A 22858-nucleotide genomic window follows, 5' to 3' on the forward strand; every position below is an offset into this window, starting at 1 on the left:
CTTCTGACTTTTTCCATTGTATAACTATATTCACTTCTTGAAAAATGGTTTTATAATAAAGGGTATTCAGCCTATTCAGTCTTTTAGACACTTTGGATAGCAATTGAATTCTACTCATAACCACTCTTTTGTACAATCAATCTAGAATATATGTGCAGAAGTTAAGAGTTATATGCAAATTCATGTAATGTAAATGAGAGGGATCCCATCTAGCTAAAATTAGATTCTTCCATCATTAATTTCTTACGTATATCTTTTATTTTAGACAAAAAATGGAGTTGGAGAAGAAAAAGATCAAATTACAATGGAAACAAGGCTCCACTGTCATGAGCGTAGAGGTAGTCAGAGGTGACAGCAAACTGTATTGGCAGTGCCAAACTCTGCTAGCAAAATGGTATTATTTTTTTTCTTCAAGAAAAAAAAACAGAAAATGGAAAAGGAGACACTGAAATTGAGGGGCTAGTTTCACTCTTTATAATACTCAGAAATTTCAGCCACTTTTAACAAGGTTTCCAGTCTAGAAGCCAAGCAGTCTTCCTAAGTCAAGTCACTGGGACATTTCAAGAACAAGGATAGGGGAATAAAAAAACCACCAGAAGGCCTCCTCCCCCCACTTCTGCTTAAAATGCCAACAATTTTTATCCACAAGAGTTCAAGAAGTTTCAGCTGAATGCAGAAACACTTCCAGTCAGAGAAAGTAGTGTGATCTTTCATTAAAGTACCTTTTCAGTCCTTGTGAAAAGTCTGGACAAAATTTATTGACAGGATAGATGTTATCCATTTGAGTATCTGAACTCACTGTAAGTCCTCTCATCACTGTATGTATACTTAAGCCCATGACCAAGCAGGATTACTTGTTATGACCACAGCTTTGAACTTTGAAAAGCTGTACTTTGTCCACGGAGCCAGAATTGAGGCTAAAACCCTCATTTTCTCACCACATTCGCAGAGTAGCCCTCTATATCCAGACAAAGGCACCAAGTACCTCATTTCTAATGCAGTCAGCACAACAGGCAAACAAGTCAGAGTGACAGAGTCGGCTAATTGGGAGAGAAACCTGCATGGAACACATGGAAACAGTGACTGAGGAGAGAGGTCCATCAGGAGCTTCACTGTAACGTGTGTATATATATATATATATACATATATATATATATATACTTACAATATATATTATTTATATATTTACCATATGCAGTTCTTAGTTTCTAATTTTCTGCAAATTAGAATTAGATAAATAAGCAACACATTAACTTTCAGACAGAGTCTCTTATTTTACTAGTCAACCCATGCTGACCATCACTTCAAAATGGATTGATATGAAGCAGTCGTATTGATACCTGACTCTTGCTTGCATGATATTTCATTTATGCAGAAAGACCTAAGGGAAATGACAGGAAAGTATATGGTGATGAAAGGACTGAGAAATCAAAAAGCGGCTGAAGGGTGCCAGGATGGAGGAGGTAAACTTGAAGGGAACAAAACTGGGAAGACAGCGAATCAGGTCAGTAGGCAAGAAAGGAGCTGGCATGTATCCATCTGAGGGAAGAAGGGCTTGTGTCAAAGCACCTTCACCTGCTAGAGCCTCCCCAAGTACTCAGTCTGTAGGACCCCACAAGCACAGTGTGCACCCTGTCCAGTTCCCTCACCTCCTTCTGCTCTTGGTGTTGGTTGCAGTGAACAGCTTCACACAAACACAGCAAGAGCTCTGTTCACAGCAAAAACATGTTATTTCTCACAGCCCAGAAATGCTGAGGTGGGAACGAACCTCTGCAGACCTCCTACTCCAACCAGGGTCAGGTGGAGCAGGGTGCTCAGCTCTATCACTGATGGATTTTCAGTATTTCCAAGGATGTAGACTCCATAGCCTCTTCCCATGTCCAAACACACTGTTAAATGCAAAGCAGTGGGGAAAATGTAGCACGTTGGCCTCCAGCTTTCTCTGCAAAAAAAAGAGGGTGCAACAACATCCCACCCCCGTCTCACGGTGACTTCGAGGTAGAGTTACTCATCGGTGAAAGCACCGAGGGGTGCAGCAGAAGTCACCCCGCGGTTTGAGCGTCACGGCGAGAAGACGGGTCCGTGGCAACTCCGCGCGGCACTCGCCCGGCATTGCAGCCCCCGCCCAGCACGGCACCGCCCGCCCAGCTCCTCCTCCCTACCTCTGCTGCCTTGCCCAGCCCTGCCCTGCCCGCCCGTCGGCTCCTTCCACCTGCGTGACAGCGGCGCAGGGGAGCGGGTGGCGCCCGGTCCGGGAGATGTGACCCGATGGGCCCCGGCCAGCCGTGCCGGGGGGCGGCCTGGCTGCTGCTGGTGCTCCTGCTCTCTGCGCCGGCCCCCGCGGCGGGCACAGGTAGGTGCCGCTGCACATCCCAACCGCCCCCTGTCCGTCACGGCGGGGATGCGCATCCCTCCCCGGGATGGCAGCGGGAACCGCGCCCCCGTGCCGAGCCGTGTTCCCTCATCCCGCGGCCGGCCGGAGCCAGGGAGGCGGCAGGCTGGAGCAGGTCTCGAGTGCTACTGCCGTCCGTGTTAGGCAATCGTGCCTTTATTTGGTGTTCGTGTTTCTGGCCTCCGGCACTCAACTGGAAGCAAACGACTGGGTATTTCTGTGATGTTGCTTCATCTTTTTCTTCTCTCCATAATTATGCTGGAATTAGGTCTTACAGAGCTCTGTGTTAATTTGCTGTCAGCTGTGAATTGATAGCGTGCTGTTGAGATAGTCCGTGCTATACCCATTGAGATAATTCCCCAAATACCTTTGGTGTTTGTATCTTCCGTTCTGCTTGACAGGTGCCATCCCCAGCTAAGCAGTCGAGAGCCAGATTAAAAAAAAGTCAGGATGGGGGTTTGGCAGAGATATTCAGCTCACGTGTCCCAGTTAGCTCTTTTGACAAACTACTCCAATATGCATCAGCGATATTGGGTGACTTTCAGAGGTACCAATGCTAACTTCTTTTTAAGCAATTGACCACATAATTTTCATCTTATTTAAGTCCACTGATCATCAGTGCAAGTGTTGTGGAAAATCTGTATAACTGGTATTCAGTTACCCTTAAAAAAACCTGTAAAATGTGATTACTACTGGTTTTGATTCCAAAGAAAGTTTAGAAAAATGTCAAGGGGGTTATGCTGCTTTTGTCTAATGGTTGTTCAAGGCAAAAGGGAATCTGTTTGCACATTCCTGAGGTTTTAGCTGGACATAATTTCAGGGTTTTGTTGACAGTCAGCAATACTATCAAGGAAGGGAGAGCTGTGCCTTTCACTGAAAGTTTAGGGCTTCCATTTTCACCTTTTTCAGCATGAGAGAGTAAATGTTAGATTGATTCATCCTAGCAGTATTTTGCTAATAATGGAAAAATTACATGAAGTGTAGAACTGTTATAGCAGTGCTCATGTGCTTTCTCCAAAGTGAAGTAATAGGTAGAGGAGTCCCTTTTGGGTACTCTGTTCCAATAGAAGAAGCCTGGATTACCAGTTGGGAGCATATGAAGTCCTGAAAATACTGTGGTTGCAGTATTGCAATCTGAGCGTTTGATCTTGCGCTGGAATAGAAGATTGTGCTGGCACCCAAGTGCCACATAAAATAGTTTTACAGCAGAACCTTGTAGACTGAGATTCTTACATTACATGTTACAGGATGTGTGCTGTGCCTGTCCCTTTGGGATCTCTTGTCGAGTTCTTTTCTGAACTCCATAGTAGCAGCATTTCTTTTGATGTGACTTTAAAAACTTCCCACTTCTAACGTTTTCTAATGGCTGTGTGAGTTGCTTGGTCTGCAGTGGCACACCTGATTTAATTTACCTGCCACTCATATTCCACTTTATTGTATTTTCAACAATAAATAGACCTACATTTTGAGAAACAGCTTCAGGCCTCTTTTTGAGCAAATTTCAGTGTGTTTTCTTTCACAGTTACTAGAGCACTGAAATGTACTAAACATCCCTTTTATCAAGATGTTGTTCTGGGAAATACAGAATAAAAAGCTAAAAGGGGTCATGGTATGGACTTTGCAGTTAAGCCATTCAGCTGGAGTTCAGGGACCACACTGATGTTAAAACCATCCAAAAGGCAGGCAATATTCCAATGCTAATAATCCGTTTCCTTTCCTTTCTCATTTAAGACTTGAGAAAGCTTTCTGAGGTCAGCATACATGCAGTGCTTTAAAAACTTGAAGTCTCTATGTGGATGTTGCTCCTAAATTGGAGAGGAGAGGTGAGACTGCTGTTTGTAATTCCTGCACCCAAAAAAATGGGACAACTGAAGCAGCTTGCAAAGCTTATTTTGATAGAAACAAAGCCTGAACAACCACTTTTATTCCTCCATGAATATGTGATCTTTGAGCACCAGTCATAATTTGTGACTAACTGAAGTGAAATGCTTGACTCCAAGGTGAGCAGTGGGGAGATGTTTTGAAGTTGACACAAGGTGATTTAAGGTACATTTTTGGAACTGAGAAGAGTCTGGTCTGTTGTGTAGACACAACAAGTAACTATTAAACTATTAAATGGTGTACTGAAGCATCATACTATTTCATATATAAGGCATGCAGTGTGCATGTAATAAATAAGCTAATTGCCCTATAGATGGATTCTGGGATGTCTGTGTAGAGTTAATAGATGGCACTTCAAGTGGTGGTTGTACATTACCCAAATGCAGTAAGAACTCACAGACAGTTGTCTTCTTGTTTACCAGAGAAGCCATTAAGCTTCAGTACTGAGTGGAAGTTAATAGGAGGGTTGAGCTTCGTGTTTTTACGTATTTCCTTGCTCTCTGCCAGTGTGAAGGAAAGAAGAATAAGCATAAAATAAAAATAAATAAAAATGGATATTAGCATAAGGAGAACTGCATATACTGATATGAAGGAGTGTCATATTCATATAGTCAAAAGGCTCATCCTTATCTTCTCATCTCCAGCTTCCAGTCTCATGCCAGGCTGTTTTGGACAACACTGTGATCTTTGCCCTAGTGCTGAGCTTTGCTTATGATTTCCTTAACTTGACAAATTCTTATCAACTGTTAATTAGGAATGGAAATGTTTAGAGGAGGCAGTTCATTCTATAGAGAAACTTCCAACATTGCTGGGATTCATGATTAAAGTCCAAAACTTAGAAGTGCATTGCAGTTCCGTATGCAAACACTCAGATGTTGTAGCTGATAACCATACCCTTCTGTGCCTGTTGTTGTCTAGTGGCCTTTATAGTCTTAATTCCGAGCGAAGCAAGTGGTTAGGGTTACTCAGGTCATTTATGTTTGTGTGGTTCCTGTTTATGTTTGGTTTTACAGTTGTGGCTTGTACAGATTGATTTCTGCTGATTGATTTCTCTCTAAGAAGCAGTGTTGATTATCTACAACTGCAGGATTAAGAGAGAAAAGCCACCCTTTATGAGCCAAACAAGAGCTGCCATATTTTAGAAAGCTTACTTTTGTAAGAGCCTGATTTCTGGAAGCTCTAAATAAAAATGAGGTTTTACTGGAGAGCTGTGTTTAAATGACATACAACTCTGTTTGTGCTTTGTACTTGGTGTGCCAGTAACTTGCAGGTTTCTATCCACAGTTCATCCTATTTTGAAAACAGTACAGTAAAACTAGTAAATCAGGAAAAAAAGGAAATAAGTTGTAGGACTGGAGGTATGGGATAGTTTACAATTGAAGAGATTAAATTAATTATATTTCTCATGGAAAATGGATGAGTTTTCTTGTTTGTCTGGCTACTGCAAGAGTATTTTAAGCTCAGTGAATGAACAGGAGGAAGACTGAAGTCTCTCCTTACCTTCCTTATATCCCAGCACCTTTAGTTAAATCTCACCTGATAGATTAGTTATTTTTCAGCCTTCCATTTCCCACTTCATCTTCTGTGATGGGAAAAAGGAATGTGTCCAAAGAGAAGAAAAAGAAGAAGAATATTGCTTCAGGTGGTGAAAGGATCTCACATGCTGTTACCAAGACTTAGGTATTTGAACTTAATCACACTCCATGCATAAGAGCACATGAGTGGGTGTTATAGCTCTTAAGTGAAAGGGGTTAATCTGTTTTCTTCTACTTTCTTGAAGGCTGGAGGGAGCAGTTGAGCTAGTATTTATTATTGCATCTGGTTTGCAAAGACTTTGCTTCTCATGGCTTTCCTTGTGTTCTCTGGAAGTACATCAATATTCTGCTTTTAGGTGTAGTAATAGTAGTGTACAGGATGTGGCTCAGAAGCATTGAAACCTGACTGTGCCCTGAGAAGGCTGAAGCACGTGCAATTGCTGACAGGGCTTTTCACCACCCTAAGAAAGTAGCAGACAGGCACAGAAGTAGACCTGTTCAGATTTCCAAGTCTAAATCAACCTAAATTACTTGAAAGTTAGCTTCTCTGCTATCCCAGACAACGGTCACGCTCCTCCTGATCTCACCAAAGTGTGTTGGCTGCTCCCTTGAACCTCAGTGACAGTTGCTGGGAGTGTTGGTTTTTCCTCTTAGATCTTGGATGCAAAAGAAGGTGCTTGACTTGCATCTTCTGAGGATTGCCTTTCTCTCAGATATGACGGCAAGTGCTCATCCTCCATTGACTCAGTCCATACACTGGACTCCATACATTCAGTCTCCTGTCCAAGGGAAAAATGTGAGTTCAAAATCGTGGATTTCACTAATTGAAATACTCTTGACACCAAGAAGAGAAAAATCCCTTCTCTAGGCAAGCCATCAGTAGGTCATAGAGCCAGGAGCAACATTGATTAGGCAATAAATATGATGCTGATAGTTCCAATTGGACTGTTGTTGCCTAATAGTTATTAGTCATCACTGAATGATGAAAGCCGAACCTAATTTTTGCTCATTTATATGAAAAAAAAAAATAGATCTTTGATGTAGGGATGAATTAGAGGTGTATGAGAACTGGGCTGATAATTGTCACAGAGCATCATTTGTACAGTATTTCAAATAGAGACGTTAACTGTAACCCTTGGATATTTTGAAAAACAAATGTAAGATGTCAGAGGTATTCTAATTAAGGTTTCATTTTCTTGTTTGTTGGGTTTTGGTTGATCTAAGCAGTAACAAATTGGTAATGCTAATTATATTCTAGAGAGAAAAGAAAATCCTCAAAGTTAAATGCTGGACAGTCAGGCTATTTTTAGCATTTTATATAACTTCAGAACATCTGTTCTAAAAAACAGCTATTATGTCATGGCCCTATGTCACCACTGGGCTTTTAAAATTAATTAATTTTTGACAGAAAATGTTTTTGCATTCCAAACTTAACAAAACCTCACTCAATTTTAAATTAAATAAAAAAACCCTAACAACAAAACAAAAACTAAACAAAACCATGAAGCCTAAAAGACCTCCAACAGATTACAACTCTGAAAGCCTAGAGGTGTTGTGACTAATTTGAGACGAGCACACCTTGAATTTCACTCACCTTGTTTGCTTGTTTCAGGCAGTATTGATCACTCAGAATTAATGGAAAACATACCACCAACAACTTCTGCCTGCTGCAGTGTGTCAAGGAAAGTGTTTGTAGCAGGGCAGGCTAGGTAATGTGAGTTCTACTCTTGCACTTGCAAACCTTCAACACAGTGGGAAGAAAATTCAGTTTATTTTTTTTCTGTCATACAAGTTACCAAAAAGCAATAGATGTAAGCTGCCATGGCCCTCTTCAGCTGTCTCCTAACAAACCTTCAATGGGCTAGGAACACTTTCTGGAGTTGGGTATTTCTGGACTAAGTCTGTAATGTTCTTTGACCAATATTCTCTGCAGAGGTATTTTTATAAGTTAGGAAGTGGTTTGGACAAATGAAGGTAAGGCTTCATATGGAGGATGAGAGCGTGTCAGGGCAAGCCACAGCTTCAGTCCCACTTCTGCATCTCCCATTCTTCAGGCTGTATTTCCACTTGCAGTCTTTTGCCAAATGACCTCCTCAGGTTCACCTGTTTCCAATGGTAGTCTGCCTGTTTCTTGAAAAACAATCCCCACATGCCCCAGTCTCATCCTTCTCCCACCCATCCCCACCTGTTGTCTCATGCTTTTCCATCTGCTTCACCACCTGGTTTTCTTGTAGTCTGTCTTTCTTCCCCCTAAACAGGCTGTGATGGGAGTGATGGGCTCCTGTTGTGGGAGGGCAAGTGTGTGCTTTGTGGTTAGCTCTTGAGTAGCGTTACGACTCAAACAGGAAATCACCTCCGTGCTCCTCCCCACATTCCCACCAGTGCTGCTCAAGTCAAAAGGTTTCGCTAGTGTGACTTCATACCAGGCAACACCAGAGCTCCAGAAACCCACCTGGAGGAAGGCAGCTGAGCTGTAATGGCTCTACATACCTCTCCTCTTTCTTTTCACCCAGATTGCTGAATTCAAGTCAAAAAGAATCAGCACAGAGAAAACCTTTCAAGCTTACTTAATTTTTAAGAAGTTAACGCACTTGTTTATATCGTTGCTAAGATAATAAGCAGTACGTTTGCTAAAACGTATTCCTGGCTTTGCTGGGTTTTCCTTCCTCCGTGTAACTCACAATTTCCAGTTTTGGCTCAGTCTCCCTGTTTACTACTTGGTGTACTCCCCCACATTCCTTCATGGCCAGCACTGACTTGCTTGAGGCTGGAGATGAGCCAGAAAAGACAACCCCAACCCTCAGCTCACAAGTGCCACTGAACATGATGTTAAATGGACACTTGCACTGAGTATGACCATTTTTATTTTAATGTTATGCTTAGGCATGTGTTTGAGGGACTGTTTTTCGCTGAGAACAACATAATCATCAAAACAGATGAGCTGGAGAAAGAAAAGAGCAAAAATGCCTTGAAAAACGAAGAGCAACGTGATAGAAGGAGCAAGCAAAATGTCATAGGAGCTTGGTGGAATTCACACAAAGCTGAAAAGACTAAAGACAAGGCAGTGGCTTACAGCATTCATTGCCAGAAGCAGTGTATCCTAGATCGCTCCTAATTTGCCAGATGATTCACTGGTGGGTCTAAGATACCAGAGGGAAAAGGTAAATCAGGGATTCAGACAGTTTGAGAGATTGTCCTCTCTCTGAGATGTGTAAGTGTGGGTTCAATCCATGGGCTTGAAGTGGCTGCAAATGGTGAGGCACAGGGTGTGCCTGCAGCATTGCCCACAAATTTAGTGCCCAGCACTAAGGTGCTTCCATCAGGGGTGCTCCCAAAGGCCACTTTCGCAAAGGAAAATACGACAGTCATTGACAACAAAGTCTGCTGTTGTCAGAAAAGCGGTTCCCGTTTTGAATTCTGAGACGACTGTAGGGGAGGAGTCCTTGGATTTTATTGCTGTGACTAGAGGGAAAACCTGTTGCAGTAAGGCTTGTCTTTCTGTATTAATGCTTTCCACATCACTCATTGTCTTAAATTATATCTTACAGTTGTCTAGAGAGTCCTGTGACCTTCTTTCTTGCTATGTTTTATTGGATAATTTGGTTTTTGGACCTTTATGCTTTGCTATAGTAAAATGCAGCAGATGATCACTGCTTGAACACAGTACAGTCAACAACAGTACTCACACAGAAGGCACTGTGATGCCAATAGGTCATCTCTCAGTGGATCCTCTGCTTTCTCACCACCCCAGAACTTTAGCTAGTGTACAGAAAAAAATATCTGTGCTTTTATGTATTTGTGTATTTTTATGCTTTGCAGCTGCCGGGTTACCTGATTCCATTGCAAAGCTAAGGAATCTGTTTAGAGCAAGAGGACATGGGTAGTTGGCAGCTGTATTTGTTCTGCAGCGCTGACATTAAACACAGCTGTTTGTCACTGAGGCAGGCAGCAGGGCCTCCTAGCAGGTAAAAAGCAGATGCACTGAATCAATAATGGTTGTAACATGGAAATTGTGTACGTTTATACTTGTGTTTGTATAAATCACAGAATCGCAGAATCTGCCAAGTTGAAAGGGACCCAGAAGGATCATCGAGTATACATGTGTATAGATAGATAGATACAGCTGTAACCAAGACTGAGCTTCGAAGAGTACTGACTTGAGCAAGGCATGTACCTGGCAGGGGGCTCTGTATGATTAAAGCCGACCAGGTTTTGAAACCCAGCAGACGCTTTCATAAAGAGAAGATGAAGCACCTGCCATACAGTCTTTTAGTCATGTGAATAGTCTCACTGACGTCAATGGGGTTTTTCACTCACATGTAAAGGTGTTTTCAGGCTAAGTCATGTCTGTTTTGGAGAGTCTTGCGACAACTTATTCTAAGATCGGGAGTTGCCTGTTAGAAGTTTACTTTATTTCCAGTCCAGGTGTCAGTCAAGAAGACGTAAGGAATGATATTACTCAAGGTTTGATTTACAGCCTTTCCAAAGAGAGTAATAAGGGTTCCAGTTTTTACCATGCAATAAATAAATAAAGTGGCCTTGTTATATTGGAAAGTGATGACAGCCATTGCAGGCTACTGATGAAGCAGACTAAACCTAGCAAAGCAACATGTATGACTGATTTCTGCTCTTAGACCAGTACAAACTGAAAATACTCTATGTGATACCCATGCCATTAATCTCATTTAATCGAAATAAAATCAGAATATAATTGGACAAATTGTTTTTAAAGACAAGATGCTGAAATAAGTATGTTCAAAGACAGGATACTGAAATTAGCAGCTGATGCACATACTTGAGTCCCTTCCTGACTGATAACCATGGAGCATACAAACTCTATGTGTGATCTATTTTCTATGATGTCCCCTGATATTATTGATCATCAAATAGACATGATGGAGTTTATTCTTAACTCTTCCTGGAGAAATAGGGAGCATGGTAGTTTTATTCTTGTTTTACGTATTCAGAATTGAGGTATAACTAACTTGCGTGATTTGTTGTAGGGGCAAACAGAAGCCTTTAGTGAAGGGATGAGAAATAGAAACCAAATCTCTGCTTTTGCAGCTCATGGAAAGTTAACGGTCTCCGTCCCTCTGCCTTCCAAATCACTCTGAGCTGGGGGTAGGTGGGAGCACACCAGCAGTGTTGTAATGCTTTAGATCTTGTAAAGATAGAGTCTGTGGCTTCTGTGTACTGAGATTGGCTCCTCTGCTGCAGTCAGTGTTTCTGTTTTGAAACTTCATTTACCACAGCAGAAACCACACTGGGAGGAGAGAAATTAAAAAAAAAAAAAAAAGAGTCAAAGAGCTACCTTTACATGTTACTAGTTTAAAAATATTTTAGTGTAACAGACAAATGCATGACTCTTGCTACTTTAAAATGTGCTTGAAGAATATAAATGTTTTTATGTAAAGGTGGACAAATGTGGAACAGTACAGGTGAACAAAAAGCCTTCAGTAAACCAATTGAAGTAATTTCCCTTGTCCGTGATGAGCTGGCTGCCTCCAGCCAGTTCAGTTTGGTGACCATGGACTAGCCTGATAAGTAGTATACATTTAAAAAATTTTAAAGAAAAATGTGTGAAAAGTGAGCTGTGAAGGATGCTTTTAGCTGTCTTATACTTGATTCAGCAGTACCCCTGCCAAATTTAGTACTACACTGAACAAAGTCAGATTTATCAGATATATGTAGAAGGCCTATCAAAATGGGACTGGTGGTGACCTTAAGTCTGTCCCACTACTTCTAGGCAGAATCAGCTAAATTACTGCCACTTCTAACAGATGTTTTTCTAATCTGTCCTTTGAAACATCCAGCAGCCCTCCCATCCTCATGTGTTGCTCCTCTTCCCACAAGGGGTAATTCCCAGTGCCCACTTTCTTGTTGAAACTGAACTCGGTTCCTTTTCCTCCTTGTTTATGGTGGACAAGGAAAGTAGATTATTCTTTTCAAGTAAAGAATTGGAGAGTGCCCTGTCACTGTTCCCTGGACCAGATGCATCCCTCCTAAGTTTAATTGCCGAGGAAGCAGAGCCAAAGGCTAATTGGCATAACCACCTCCTCCACTGGAGGGAAACAGATGCACCCAGTCTGGTCCATCCTGACTAGAGAGATGAACCACCTTATGGAAGAGCTTATCTTCCTCTGCATTTTATGGCTGCTGCAAACTAGATGCCTTGCTCAGAACCCAGGTTACCAGAGACAAATCCCCTTCTCATCTGCTGCTGTTTAAAATTGTTTTAATCTTTTCTCCAGAGGTTTTTGGAGTGTGCAATATATATCTAATATTATTCCCCAGTCTCTGTTTTATTATTTAATATCTCCTTGTTAGGCTGTTTTTCTGGCTCTCCTGAAGAGCTTCATTTTTACATTAGTACCTGCTTAAAGCAGTTGCAGAGGACATTTATTTTGGGGGAAATCAAAACCTTTTATTTTCTAGGTTCTCTATCTCCCACTTGGAATTAAGTGTTAGAGTAAGGCAAATTCCAGGAGATCTCTTTCTGCTGCATTTACATCCCTGAGTGTCCTGAAACTTTTTTTATTGTGTTATAACTGAGTCCATAGTTTGAGCTCTTACAAGCTGACTGTCATAAGACATTTCTGTGTCCAAGTGTCAAGGAAATAGGACTTTCTACATACTTCTTGTAAATAAGTAAGCTTGCCCTAAGGACTGTACCTGACGAAACTTCTTCTGACTAGAGAAAATGAAAGCCACTGAACACTATGGAAGTGCTAGAGATAAAAGAGAGTAACATTAGAAATACCATACATAAACAGTTTTGTGATCTGAAAATACAGATGCAGGCATATACCTGCAAGGTATAAAACAAGGAGGTTGTTTTGAACATTAACGTACAGTTAGAGGCTTGGAAAACCCAGAGTCTGCAGTGAGACAGTTTAAAGTTATTGGTCTCTACAAAACTGCAAGGTGATTGTTTTAGTAAACCTATTGAAGAGAAAAGCTTTTACTTTTGGCTCAAAGACAGCTATGTCTGCAAGTTAATCAGGCAAATGGTGCTGACTTGCTTACAAAAGCAACTATATGTTACGTATACAGGAGGATGAACACTATTACTCTAGTAATAGTGAAATATACTACAAGAAAGCCTTAAGGTCTGCTTACAGAAGTAAGAGGTCAAGGTCTATTCATTCAGACAGGTTCCTACAGTTTGTTGATATATTTTATTTTCCTCTTTCTTTTCCTCTTTTTGTTATCTTAAGAACTAGAATTACATCCCTGGAGGAAGAGCTTAAAGGATTTTGAAAACTCCTGAAGAACTACAGAGTCACTTTTTCTCTTTGCTGTGCTCTTATGGCTACTTGCAATGGCAAGCTCCTTGCCAGCAGTGCCAGCTTCAGAGCTGCTCCCGTGGGCACTTGGCAGGACGTGCTGGGGCTTGAGACGCAACTTTGAACTTGGGATTCTTCCCATGGGCCCACAGGCTCTGTTTTGCAAGCAATTTAGCAATATGAGCATCTCCATTACATTTATTAGATTAGGAGTGGGAATTAGAAAGATGTGAAACTGAGATCTTAAGAGACTCAGACTTGCTTGTTTATTAATTTCAAAAGCTGGTGCAATGAACAGCAATTTAGATGAGTGACCTAAAGTAGATGTTTGCTTTTGACTTTCTGGAGAATCAACAGGGATGGTCAAATGACCCTGGGGCTATTGTGATAATCCAGTCCGATTCTCTAGTGCAAAGTCATACATCAGTTTGTAAAGCTGTATTTGCAGTAGACTGCATGTGTCTTTTTTAAAAATACCTGGTTTGACTTTTAAAAATCCACTCAGCTACAAGAAGATTCTAATGAAGTATTAAGGATATTTTTACAATTTTCACTGTTAAAGTGTTCTGATATTCAAATACATTTGCAGTTTTGAAAATGTGTGTCTCTTCTAGGCCAAGCTTTTCTAACTTTAGCTTTCGGTCCATGTATATTTCCATGTCAGTGCCTGTTATAAATGGGAAAGACATTTTTGCTAGAGAAAAAATACACTTGTACAGATGGAATTTGAGACTGCACTAGCTAGGGACACTTCTAAAAAAATCAATTTTCCATAGCCAACAACCTTGCACTTTGAATGTTAAGAAATGTAGAATTTTATGGCTTATTTAAAAATAACCCAAAAGCATATGTATTTGCAGATTCTTAGTGCATGTTGTTCCTTTCTTGTTTTACTTCTCAGGAGAGTTGTATTGTTCTTTGCTCAACCCTAGGAATGTCCGTTTTGAATCTATAAATATGAAGAATATCCTTCACTGGTCAGCACCAGAAGGCACAGGCAATGGAGTACTCTACAAGGTGAAGTATTCAGTGTAAGTTGGCTTGTTTATTTTATCTCCCACTGACTTTTATTTTAGCATTTTAAATAATAAATTTTAAAACATTATGCAAGATAGGGCTGATATAAAGTAAAGAAAGAAGAACTAAAGTGTGGGCTAGACTTAAGCAATGTGGTTTTTATTTTTTCTTTCTGCAACTGTTTACTTCACATCCAGTTAAAAAATGTGTAAGGAGACATTCTTCCTATGAAATAAGCGTAGGATGCAACATTCTAATACTACAGAAGCTTTCAGAGGCATTCCTGAAAAAATGAGGCAGAGGAATGAAGAAGGACTGTGCTGTGGATTGGCATCTGTCCACATGAGTCTTCTGTACACATTTAAATGGAAATGGACTACAACCTCTTTTACTCAGATCTTGCCCTCTGTGCTAACAGGAGTGACACAGTCCACTGCCTAGAAAAGGGGAGAGTGCTCAGCAATTATGGAATGAATGATAATTGTGTAGGAAGTAAAATGTTCAGAGAGCACTGGCTACACTGACTCTGCAGGGCCAGCTGGTCCACGAAAGAGTCTGTAGCCATAGGTATGGCCATCTTTCATGCTGAATACAAAAATATGCATAAGTTTGTACTCACCTAGGAGAGGTGTGAGAGGTGGAAAATGATGGTGAGTGATCCTGTCCTGCAGTCATGCAGAAGCTGCCACATGCCCTTACTAATTAGCAGTCTAAGGGGAATTCTTAATAATGTGAACTTGAGGAGCAGGAGCTTCTGAGCAAATCCAAACAGGAATTTTCCAAGGAAGTCTTGATTTGTTCTGCTAGTGTATAAGAGCTGTTTGGTACCGAGGAATTGTTGGTAGCAGATTTGTGCTACTTTTTCAACTTCATTGTATTGCAATGGAGTCTTTCTTTTAAACTAGAAAAAGAAACCATAGCCAGGAATGAGTAGTCTCCTCTCACTCATCTTGGAAACCTGAGCATCATCTGTGCCCGTACACGAGGATGACTGACTGACCATTCTGAGAGAACTCATTGTCTCTAGTTATCCTGATTTTGTTATTGTGTGTTTAAAGTTTAAACTACAGCAGTGGTGATTGAAGTTGAGAGATCTCTGATCTGCACAAGCAAAACTTGACTTAGATTGGTATCAGTAACATCCCAGTTAGTTTTAGCTGGCCTCTTGTGGATAGGGCCTACCCTTCACTTACTTTTCATTAAAAACTTTCAGAAGTCTTGTGCTTCATCTCTGCTAAGGTTGGGAATTCCTTAAAGTTGCAAATTTCTGCTAAACAAGCAAGCTGTTTTATCAGCCATAATACAGCACAGAAAATTATGTTATCAGATGACTAAAATAATGACAATAGCTTTTGTACAGCTCCTTTCTCTTTCTTTTTCAATATAGGTATGGTGTTGGCAAATGGATTAGAAAGCCAGAATGCAGGAATATAAACAGAACATGGTGTGACCTCTCCAGTGAGACCTCTGACTATGAAGAACAATACTACGCAAGCGTTAAAGCCTTCCTAAATGGAATGTTCTCTGACTGGGTGGAGACCACACGATTCAACCCTCTTACAGACAGTAAGGAAAGCTGAGCACACAGCCAGATGTTCAATGGCCTTGATTAATACTGTGTGCTCAGATTGCATGTGCCTTTATAGCATATGATATTTTAATTTTAACATGAAGTTACTGTTTTTGCAGTTGTTTCCAATTCATGCTTTTGGCAGATGTAGTTGAAATAATCAAATTAGAATTTGGGTATATGTTATGCATATATGTATAGTCTTACATATACTGAATAGTCTGTCATGCTATGGCAAAGCCTTTCTCAAGGCAAATAAAAGGCTTGGCACATCCAGAGTATGGAGAACTCTGATTTTGAAAAGGCTTTATTAAACCAAGCAGTAATTTTACTCTAGAGCCCAATATTTCTTATCTGTGCCAAATAATCTGAGAACATGATGGTAATTTAGCTTGTTTTAGCAAATTGAGTTTCAAGGTTATTTATCCTGTGAAGTCCCAGGAATTCCTAGGCAAAATTCCAAGTCAGTGTTCACCTTCTCCCTTAAAGATCCTCTCCTCAGATCAAGTAATTTTCTACTGATACAAATAAATTGTTCAAAGTCCTAGACTCCCTCAAACATGGCAAAAAATTAATATTATCACCTTTGAAAAACTGCTCAAGTCAGCATGCCTCTGCTGAATTTAACTGCTTTTTGTACATGTTTATTTTTCCAGCTAAAATTGATCCACCCATGGTAAGTGTATCTTCTACTGACAAATCTATTTCAATCATTCTGACTGCTCCTGAGAAGTGGAAAAGAAGTCCTGAGGAAGAATCCATATCTCTGCTTCAAGTGTATCCTGGCCTGCAATACAACGTGTCTGTCCTTAAAAAAAAGACAAAGAAGCGGGTAAGCTTTGACAGGGCTGTAGAACTGCTCATATTAAATCTATGCTTTGTGCTTCTTGAAATGCACTATGTCTGTAACAGCAAGGATTGAAATAAGATTCACAGCCTTATAGGAATTATAAGATTGTAAGACACTCCACAGCCACTCAGTCTACTAGCAGTACTCAAAATACATCATGACAAAGCACATCCTCTGTTACCACATGTGAAAACTTCATTTGCTTATGGAGGTTTACATTTCATTAGCGAGTAATAGTTCCCAGCATAAACCAGTAGATGATCAACTTTGATTCAGTGATCAACTACAAAAACATGCATTTGTTCCCATCCTTCAGGCAAAATCTCTGTATGGCAAATCTCTGAATTTCCTGAAAAGACGGAAATTTTACACCAAAAAGATCACCTTCTGTCAAAAGGGATATTAAAATACCAAGATTAGCAACTAGAGGTAGACAAAAGCGGTTTAGTGTTTTGGTTAGTTGTGTTGGGATTTTTTTTGTTTGGTTTTTTTTTCATAAAGATGCAGGACATATAGCATTTCCTTTACTTTGGACTCCAAAGCCTACGTAAGATCTGTTACGTTAAGGCTTCTATCTTTACCAGAACATCCCAGTTGGAAGGATTTTGTGGAACTGTACCACATGCTTTTCATTGGCTTATGCATCAGGACAGGGCTGGAGCGATGCTTTAGCTCTGTTGCAACATCAGCACGAGAACGTGGGCTAGTAGTGGCACATAGTCCTGCTTCATATGAAGCATGAAATTTTTCAGTAATGATATAAGAATGTTTGATTGGAAGAGAAGATATTCAGAGAGGATGTGACCTACTAAGTAACTTGAATGTTGATTGCATTTGGAAAAAAAGGATGCAGTTGGCAGCTCTTACAGTATCATTATTCTTTCCAGAAAATGTGTGTGCTTGTTACTGTTCTGTAGCTGAGGAATTAAAAGCGGGGGGGGGAATATCTATTTTTAATGTCTTCCAGTGGTTCTTCTCCATCAGAAACCACACCCTGGTTGTGCCCTGGTTAGAACCTGAAACAGCTTATTGTGTCAGTGCACAGATACATGTCACCACACCGCTTTTGGACAGTGGCTTTTCCAAAGAATATTGCATTGCTACCTTGAAAGGTATGTTCAAGCTGGTAAATTACAAAAAGAAGAGGTGAGTTAGAAAAAAAAATGGTGACTGAATTTGTGAGTTTTTTATGTATCCATTCTGAGAGTGAAAATTAGCATGGTTTCTCCTTTCTCTGTGGATTTGTAACAATGAAAAAATCTTCGCCTTTAAAAAAAATATAGCTGGGAACTACTGACAGGAAGGTAGATCAGTACTTCTGAAGAAAAGTATCTGCATTTTTTGAGTTGTCTTAGTGCGTGGAGAATGTGTTTTTTTTTTTCTCTTCGAATGAGGTTTGGCCACTACCTGCGTCTCCTAGAACGCTTCCATCAACGCTGCCTCCGAACAATCCTAAACATCCACTGGTCAGATTATGTGATCAATACATCTGTTCTAGAACAAGCAGCAGTCACAAGTATTGAGGCCATGCTGCTGAGAACACAGCTGCGTTGGGCAGGGCACATCTCAAGGATGAAGGACCACCGCATCCCTAAGATCTTCCTTTATGGTGAACTTGCCACCGGCTGCTGCAAGAGAGGAGCCCTGAAGAGAAGATACAAGGACTCCCTGAAACAACATCTCAGCCTTGGCCGTATTGATCAACATAACTGGTCTACTCTGGCTTCAAATTGGGAGGCCTGGAGACACACCATCTATAACGCTGACGTTTCCTTTGAGAACGCACACAGGATCACTCTCAAGGAGAAAAGACAACGCAGAAAGAATCATGTCTTGCAGAATATACCACCTAAGAAGTCTTTCTGCTGTGTCTTTTGCAATTGGACATGTCTATCTCGTATTGGCCTCATAAGCCACCAGCATGCTTGTAACAAACGTGGATAGAGCCTTCCTAAATCTTTGTTTGCGAAGCCTAGCCATGATGATGATGATGAGGTTTGGGAGTGGCAGAGTTGGGTCAGTCTGAGGTTAGCAACAGGAGAACCTAAGGGAGGGGTTGTTTCTTCATTTTAGAATTTCATTTATGATTTAGACAATACTAAAAATTGTCTATAGCTTAAATGTTATTTATTTATTTATTTCCTGGAAGTTCCTTGTTTATCTAGCACATTTGCATTCTGTATCCAAAAAACAATGCGGTGAATGTGTACACTATCTGAATGCATTAAAAAGTTGTTTGTTACAATGAAAACTTTTGTTTTGTTAACAGATAAAACAGAAGATGAGACTATAAGAATCGCATTTGGATATGTTCTCCCTACCATGCTGGCTGTCCTTTTTATTTCAGTGACATGCTATTGTGTGCACAAGTATATTCATGTCCACAAACAAAAACATCCAACAAACCTGGTAAGTGTTTTCTGTTGCAGGAGGTCACTACCAACCTTGGCAGTCACAGCAGAGCTGTGCATTTTCTGGGGTTTTTGAGCAGGTTTGGATGAAACCACATCTAGCTCCAAATAAAAGCTCTAGTTGCCACTGAGATCAAGAAAAGAAAACTACATTGAGGGTTATTAAATGCAAGAAAAAGAGAGTAATTACTCAAGTTAGCAACTGTGTCTAAAAAGATGACCACATCTGAAAAGATGACTAGAGGTAAGAAGGATCAGAACAGAGCTGTTGGTTTGGGAAGAGTTTGGAATCTTAAGGTCTGAGGTGCACTGAGGCAAGCTCTGTTAGGAAGTCAGAACTCAGTTAATGTATCTAAGATGAAGCACTGTAGAAAGTCAGTTGGAAAATGCTATTTATTTGTTGAATTCAGAAACAGGAAGGGAAGACCATTAAGCAGTACAGAAACCTCATGATGTTCTCTCGGACTATTGCTAGGTAATACCAGATTTTGCCACTTAATTGTGTTCATGAAGGACTAAACACGTGTACCACACAGATAATTTAATCTGGATTTCAAGAATATTTTCAAATACTGTACTATTTCCTGACACCTAAAAATGTATGAACAAACACATTCTGTTATTTAGACAGCCCAAAACCACTTTTTACAAAAAATGTTTGCAAATTTCTAGTGCTGCAGAGTTTGTTAATTTTTAGAAAGAACACATAAAGTCTATGAAATGTTATTGGTTTCCAGCTTGTGAGCTGAGCAGAGCTTTCTCACAGCTATCTTTAAACAAATTGCTCAACCATAAACACACAATTACAGTATGAATTGGATTAACACTTCAGTGTTAATCCAATCTGCATGACACCGTGGGATGGGAGATACAAGGGAGTTGGTTTCAACATGCTGACTTTTCTGAAGGAATTTAGAGCAGCACAGAGGTGACAGGAGAAATCTTCACAGAGGGACTGTGAGTTCAGAATGGCTTTGAAGGAGTAGAGTGGCTATTGCTGCAGTGTGTCCAGATGTGCACAGAGACACCTCCTGCACTAGACAAGGCACTGGCTTTATTACAAAACCATGGAAGTACAGAGTGGTTTGGATTGGTAGAGGCCTTCAAAGTCACCTGGTTCAACTACCCTACCTCCACCTCTAGATTCAGTTAAAGTAAAAAATGAATATAAACCTGGTATTTTAATGATGCTTTCCATCTTTCCCAACCTACAGACTATTTCACGTGAGCACCCTGTGTAGTCAGGTGGAGGTGGAATAAGCAGTTTGTTTTGGCCCAGCACTTCTGATCTGCAGAACCTTTCAGACTACCTGGTACATCGATTAGTGGTCTTAGTCCTCTATTCAAGCTTGAAAGCATTCAAATGCAGCTTCTGGTTTTTTCTCCTATTGCACTTCACTTTAGTGACTGCCCACACACTAATTTATTCCTGTTAGAAATATAAGTAATTTCAGAAAGATTCCTGTTTAGGAAAAGTAGATGATTTCTCACAGAGTCACAAAAGCAGCCTGGGGCAGATTGCACAACGTAGGCTCCATACACAGCACTTCAACCTGATGTATAGCTTCCTTTCTGAAAGGAAACCTGGTATTATTCTATTCTCTGTAAGCTATACCTTAACATGCTACCTGACTCTGCTTGTGGAAAATGGTTTTGGCTGCATTTTCTCTGCACTGGTTAAAAAGAGTAACCTTTGATCCAAGGACAACCCTCATGTTTTCTCTAAAGTTGCTTGAGTTTATGTTAGTGGAAACAAAACCAGTATTTGACAGAATTGTTCTAACCATTATTTTGACATGGGAAGGATGAGAAAAGGGATATTAGAACTGGTCATAATATAATTTTACTTTGGATAGAATAAAAAAAGGGGAGCATATTGACACTCATGAATATTTATATAACGAACCTTTTTCTTCTCTAAATTGGAATAACCTCCTAATAAAGTCTAACCTAGCCTTATATTTTAAAAATATCTGATGGTATAAGAATAAGCAAGATGGTATTTTTATTGTACTTCACTCAAAATATTTCTTACTTTCCAGGTATGGCAGTACACTGACAAATGCAAGGAAAGGGTTTTCATACCAAGTGAAAAAATGATGCTTAATCTTATCAGCGTTACTGGGGATGACTGTAAGGAATCCGGTCATCTATCGGAAAGGAAAAGTGCCCACTACTACACTGTTTACAATGGCAGTGAAGGGAAGGATTTACCTTCTAAGGAAGTTGTTACAGAAGTGCTGGAAACAAAACACTTGCTTGATATTTCACACGAGGCGATTTCACACAAAGAGATTTCACATGAAGAAGATATTTTAGTGGAAAGGGACCAAACTGGAAACTGGATATCCTACGGCCAGTCTGGGACACAGAATACTTTGAGAAAGAAAAATGCAGGGGCTGTAGAGTATGAACATGATGTAAGGACTGAAGACTTTAGACCTGGTCAGAAAATAGAAGAGAAGTTTTCTGCCCCCAGGGGACAGATCTGTGAGCTACACATCACTTTGGGGGACTTGGTTGATATGGAAATAGGACAGCCATATTCCCCCCAACTAGAGGTGAAGGTAGCAGACCTTTGTCTGGGACAGAAAACAGAGGAACTTAATTTGAAGATGGTTGATGTAGCAGATGAATTGACGTGTGAGACCCATATGAGCTTTGTGGACCTGGATACTGAAAAATCTGGGCAGTCATCCTATCGTCAGCTGGAAAAAATCACACAGGGCCTCACAGATAAAGAAGGTGAACAGACCATAGTAGTTGATTGGGATCCTGACAATGGAAGACTGTATATTCCTACTTTGACCAGTGTTGAAAATCAGGCGTGTGAAGGAGTATTCAAGTATGGTGATCCAGACAAAGAGGAAATTTTGTTCAGACTGTATAAGAATGAGGTATCTAGTGAATCATCAAAGGACCAAGAAATGTATCTCCTGCAGTTCAAGGAACAATGGGGACTTCATGTAGAAATGGAAGACTGAAAAGTAACTTTCTTAAATATTCAAAAATGCAAAATCCTGTTTACTTTGCTAAAGAGAGCGATGGACTCAGGGGAGCAGACACATCTTAATGTATTGAAGTTTTTGGAACCATCACAGTTGAATATTTATTCATTATCTGTTATTGATAACAGTTTCCAGATGTGATATAAATTATTTTACTTCTGTCATAAACCTCTTGTGTAAAATATGATTGTTATGAGATTATATTATTTTTTAAAAATAATAAAAGAAATAATAAAAGAAATTAAAAGATAAATATTAAAAATAAATATTTTTACAGATGATGTTTTCACATCATAATTCCTGCCAAAAAATTATCAACGTTTGAAAACAGTTATTTTTAGCAAATAAAAAGCAACAATATGACATTTTTCTGCACTATTTCATGTATCTTGACGCAATGCAGTCATTTCTAGATATCATACCTGCTACTTGTAGTGGTTTGAGCTGACCTTTGTGCGAGTTAAGGGTATTCCAGTATACATTTTGTTTCTGTTTTACAAATATTCTTCTACTTAACAAAGTTCTTACTTGTTTCTCTTGAAAGACTTGTCTGGGGTGTGGGGTCCTTTCCATACTTTGCTGTGCTGATAAGCAGTCAGAAGCGATCCTGTTAGCAGGTGTGCTTACAGGCTCAACAGGCATAAGGGACAGAAGAGAGCAAGCAGTAGTTGTGTTTTGAACTGGGACAAAATGCAGTACAAAGGAATTCAGGGAAACGCTTATGATCTTACTGCACGAACCGTGTCTCACACAGCCTTGGACATGTGTAGCAGAGCATCTGTGTGAATCGGGTCCTGCTGGTGCCTGTTCTGCTCCAGTGACTTCAGTGGCAGCACGGCAGCACTAGCCCAGACAGAGAGGTCTGTACCAGACACACCATTGCTTCTTCAGACTCATCAGATTTGCTG

At 40.2% G+C, this 22858-nt stretch overlaps 1 protein-coding gene across 1 annotated transcript; it reads left to right on the top strand.

Moving 5' to 3' along the window:
- The first annotated feature begins 14006 nt into the window (after positions 1-14006).
- Positions 14007-22103, top strand: IL20RA (interleukin 20 receptor subunit alpha). Its single transcript, XM_029962796.1, has 6 exons — positions 14007-14125; positions 15499-15677; positions 16338-16513; positions 17499-17643; positions 18801-18940; positions 20985-22103. The coding sequence occupies exons 1-6, from the start codon at positions 14052-14054 to the stop codon at positions 21924-21926; spliced, it is 1656 nt and encodes a 551-aa protein (XP_029818656.1). The 5' UTR covers positions 14007-14051; the 3' UTR covers positions 21927-22103.
- Positions 22104-22858: the final 755 nt, after the last annotated feature.

This window comes from Manacus vitellinus, unplaced genomic scaffold (genome assembly GCF_001715985.3).
Source record: "Manacus vitellinus isolate BGI_N305 unplaced genomic scaffold, ASM171598v3 scaffold_4_pilon, whole genome shotgun sequence".
NCBI classification, from domain to species: domain Eukaryota; kingdom Metazoa; phylum Chordata; class Aves; order Passeriformes; family Pipridae; genus Manacus; species Manacus vitellinus.

Coding starts and splice junctions, on each gene's coding strand:
- IL20RA (XM_029962796.1), top strand. CDS start 14,052: ATGAAGAATATCCTTCACTGGTCAGCACCAGAAGGCACAGGCAATGGA. Junction 17,644..18,800: donor TTGCATTGCTACCTTGAAAG/GTATGTTCAAGC, acceptor TTTTGTTAACAG/ATAAAACAGAAGATGAGACT. Junction 18,941..20,984: donor AAAAACATCCAACAAACCTG/GTAAGTGTTTTC, acceptor CTTACTTTCCAG/GTATGGCAGTACACTGACAA.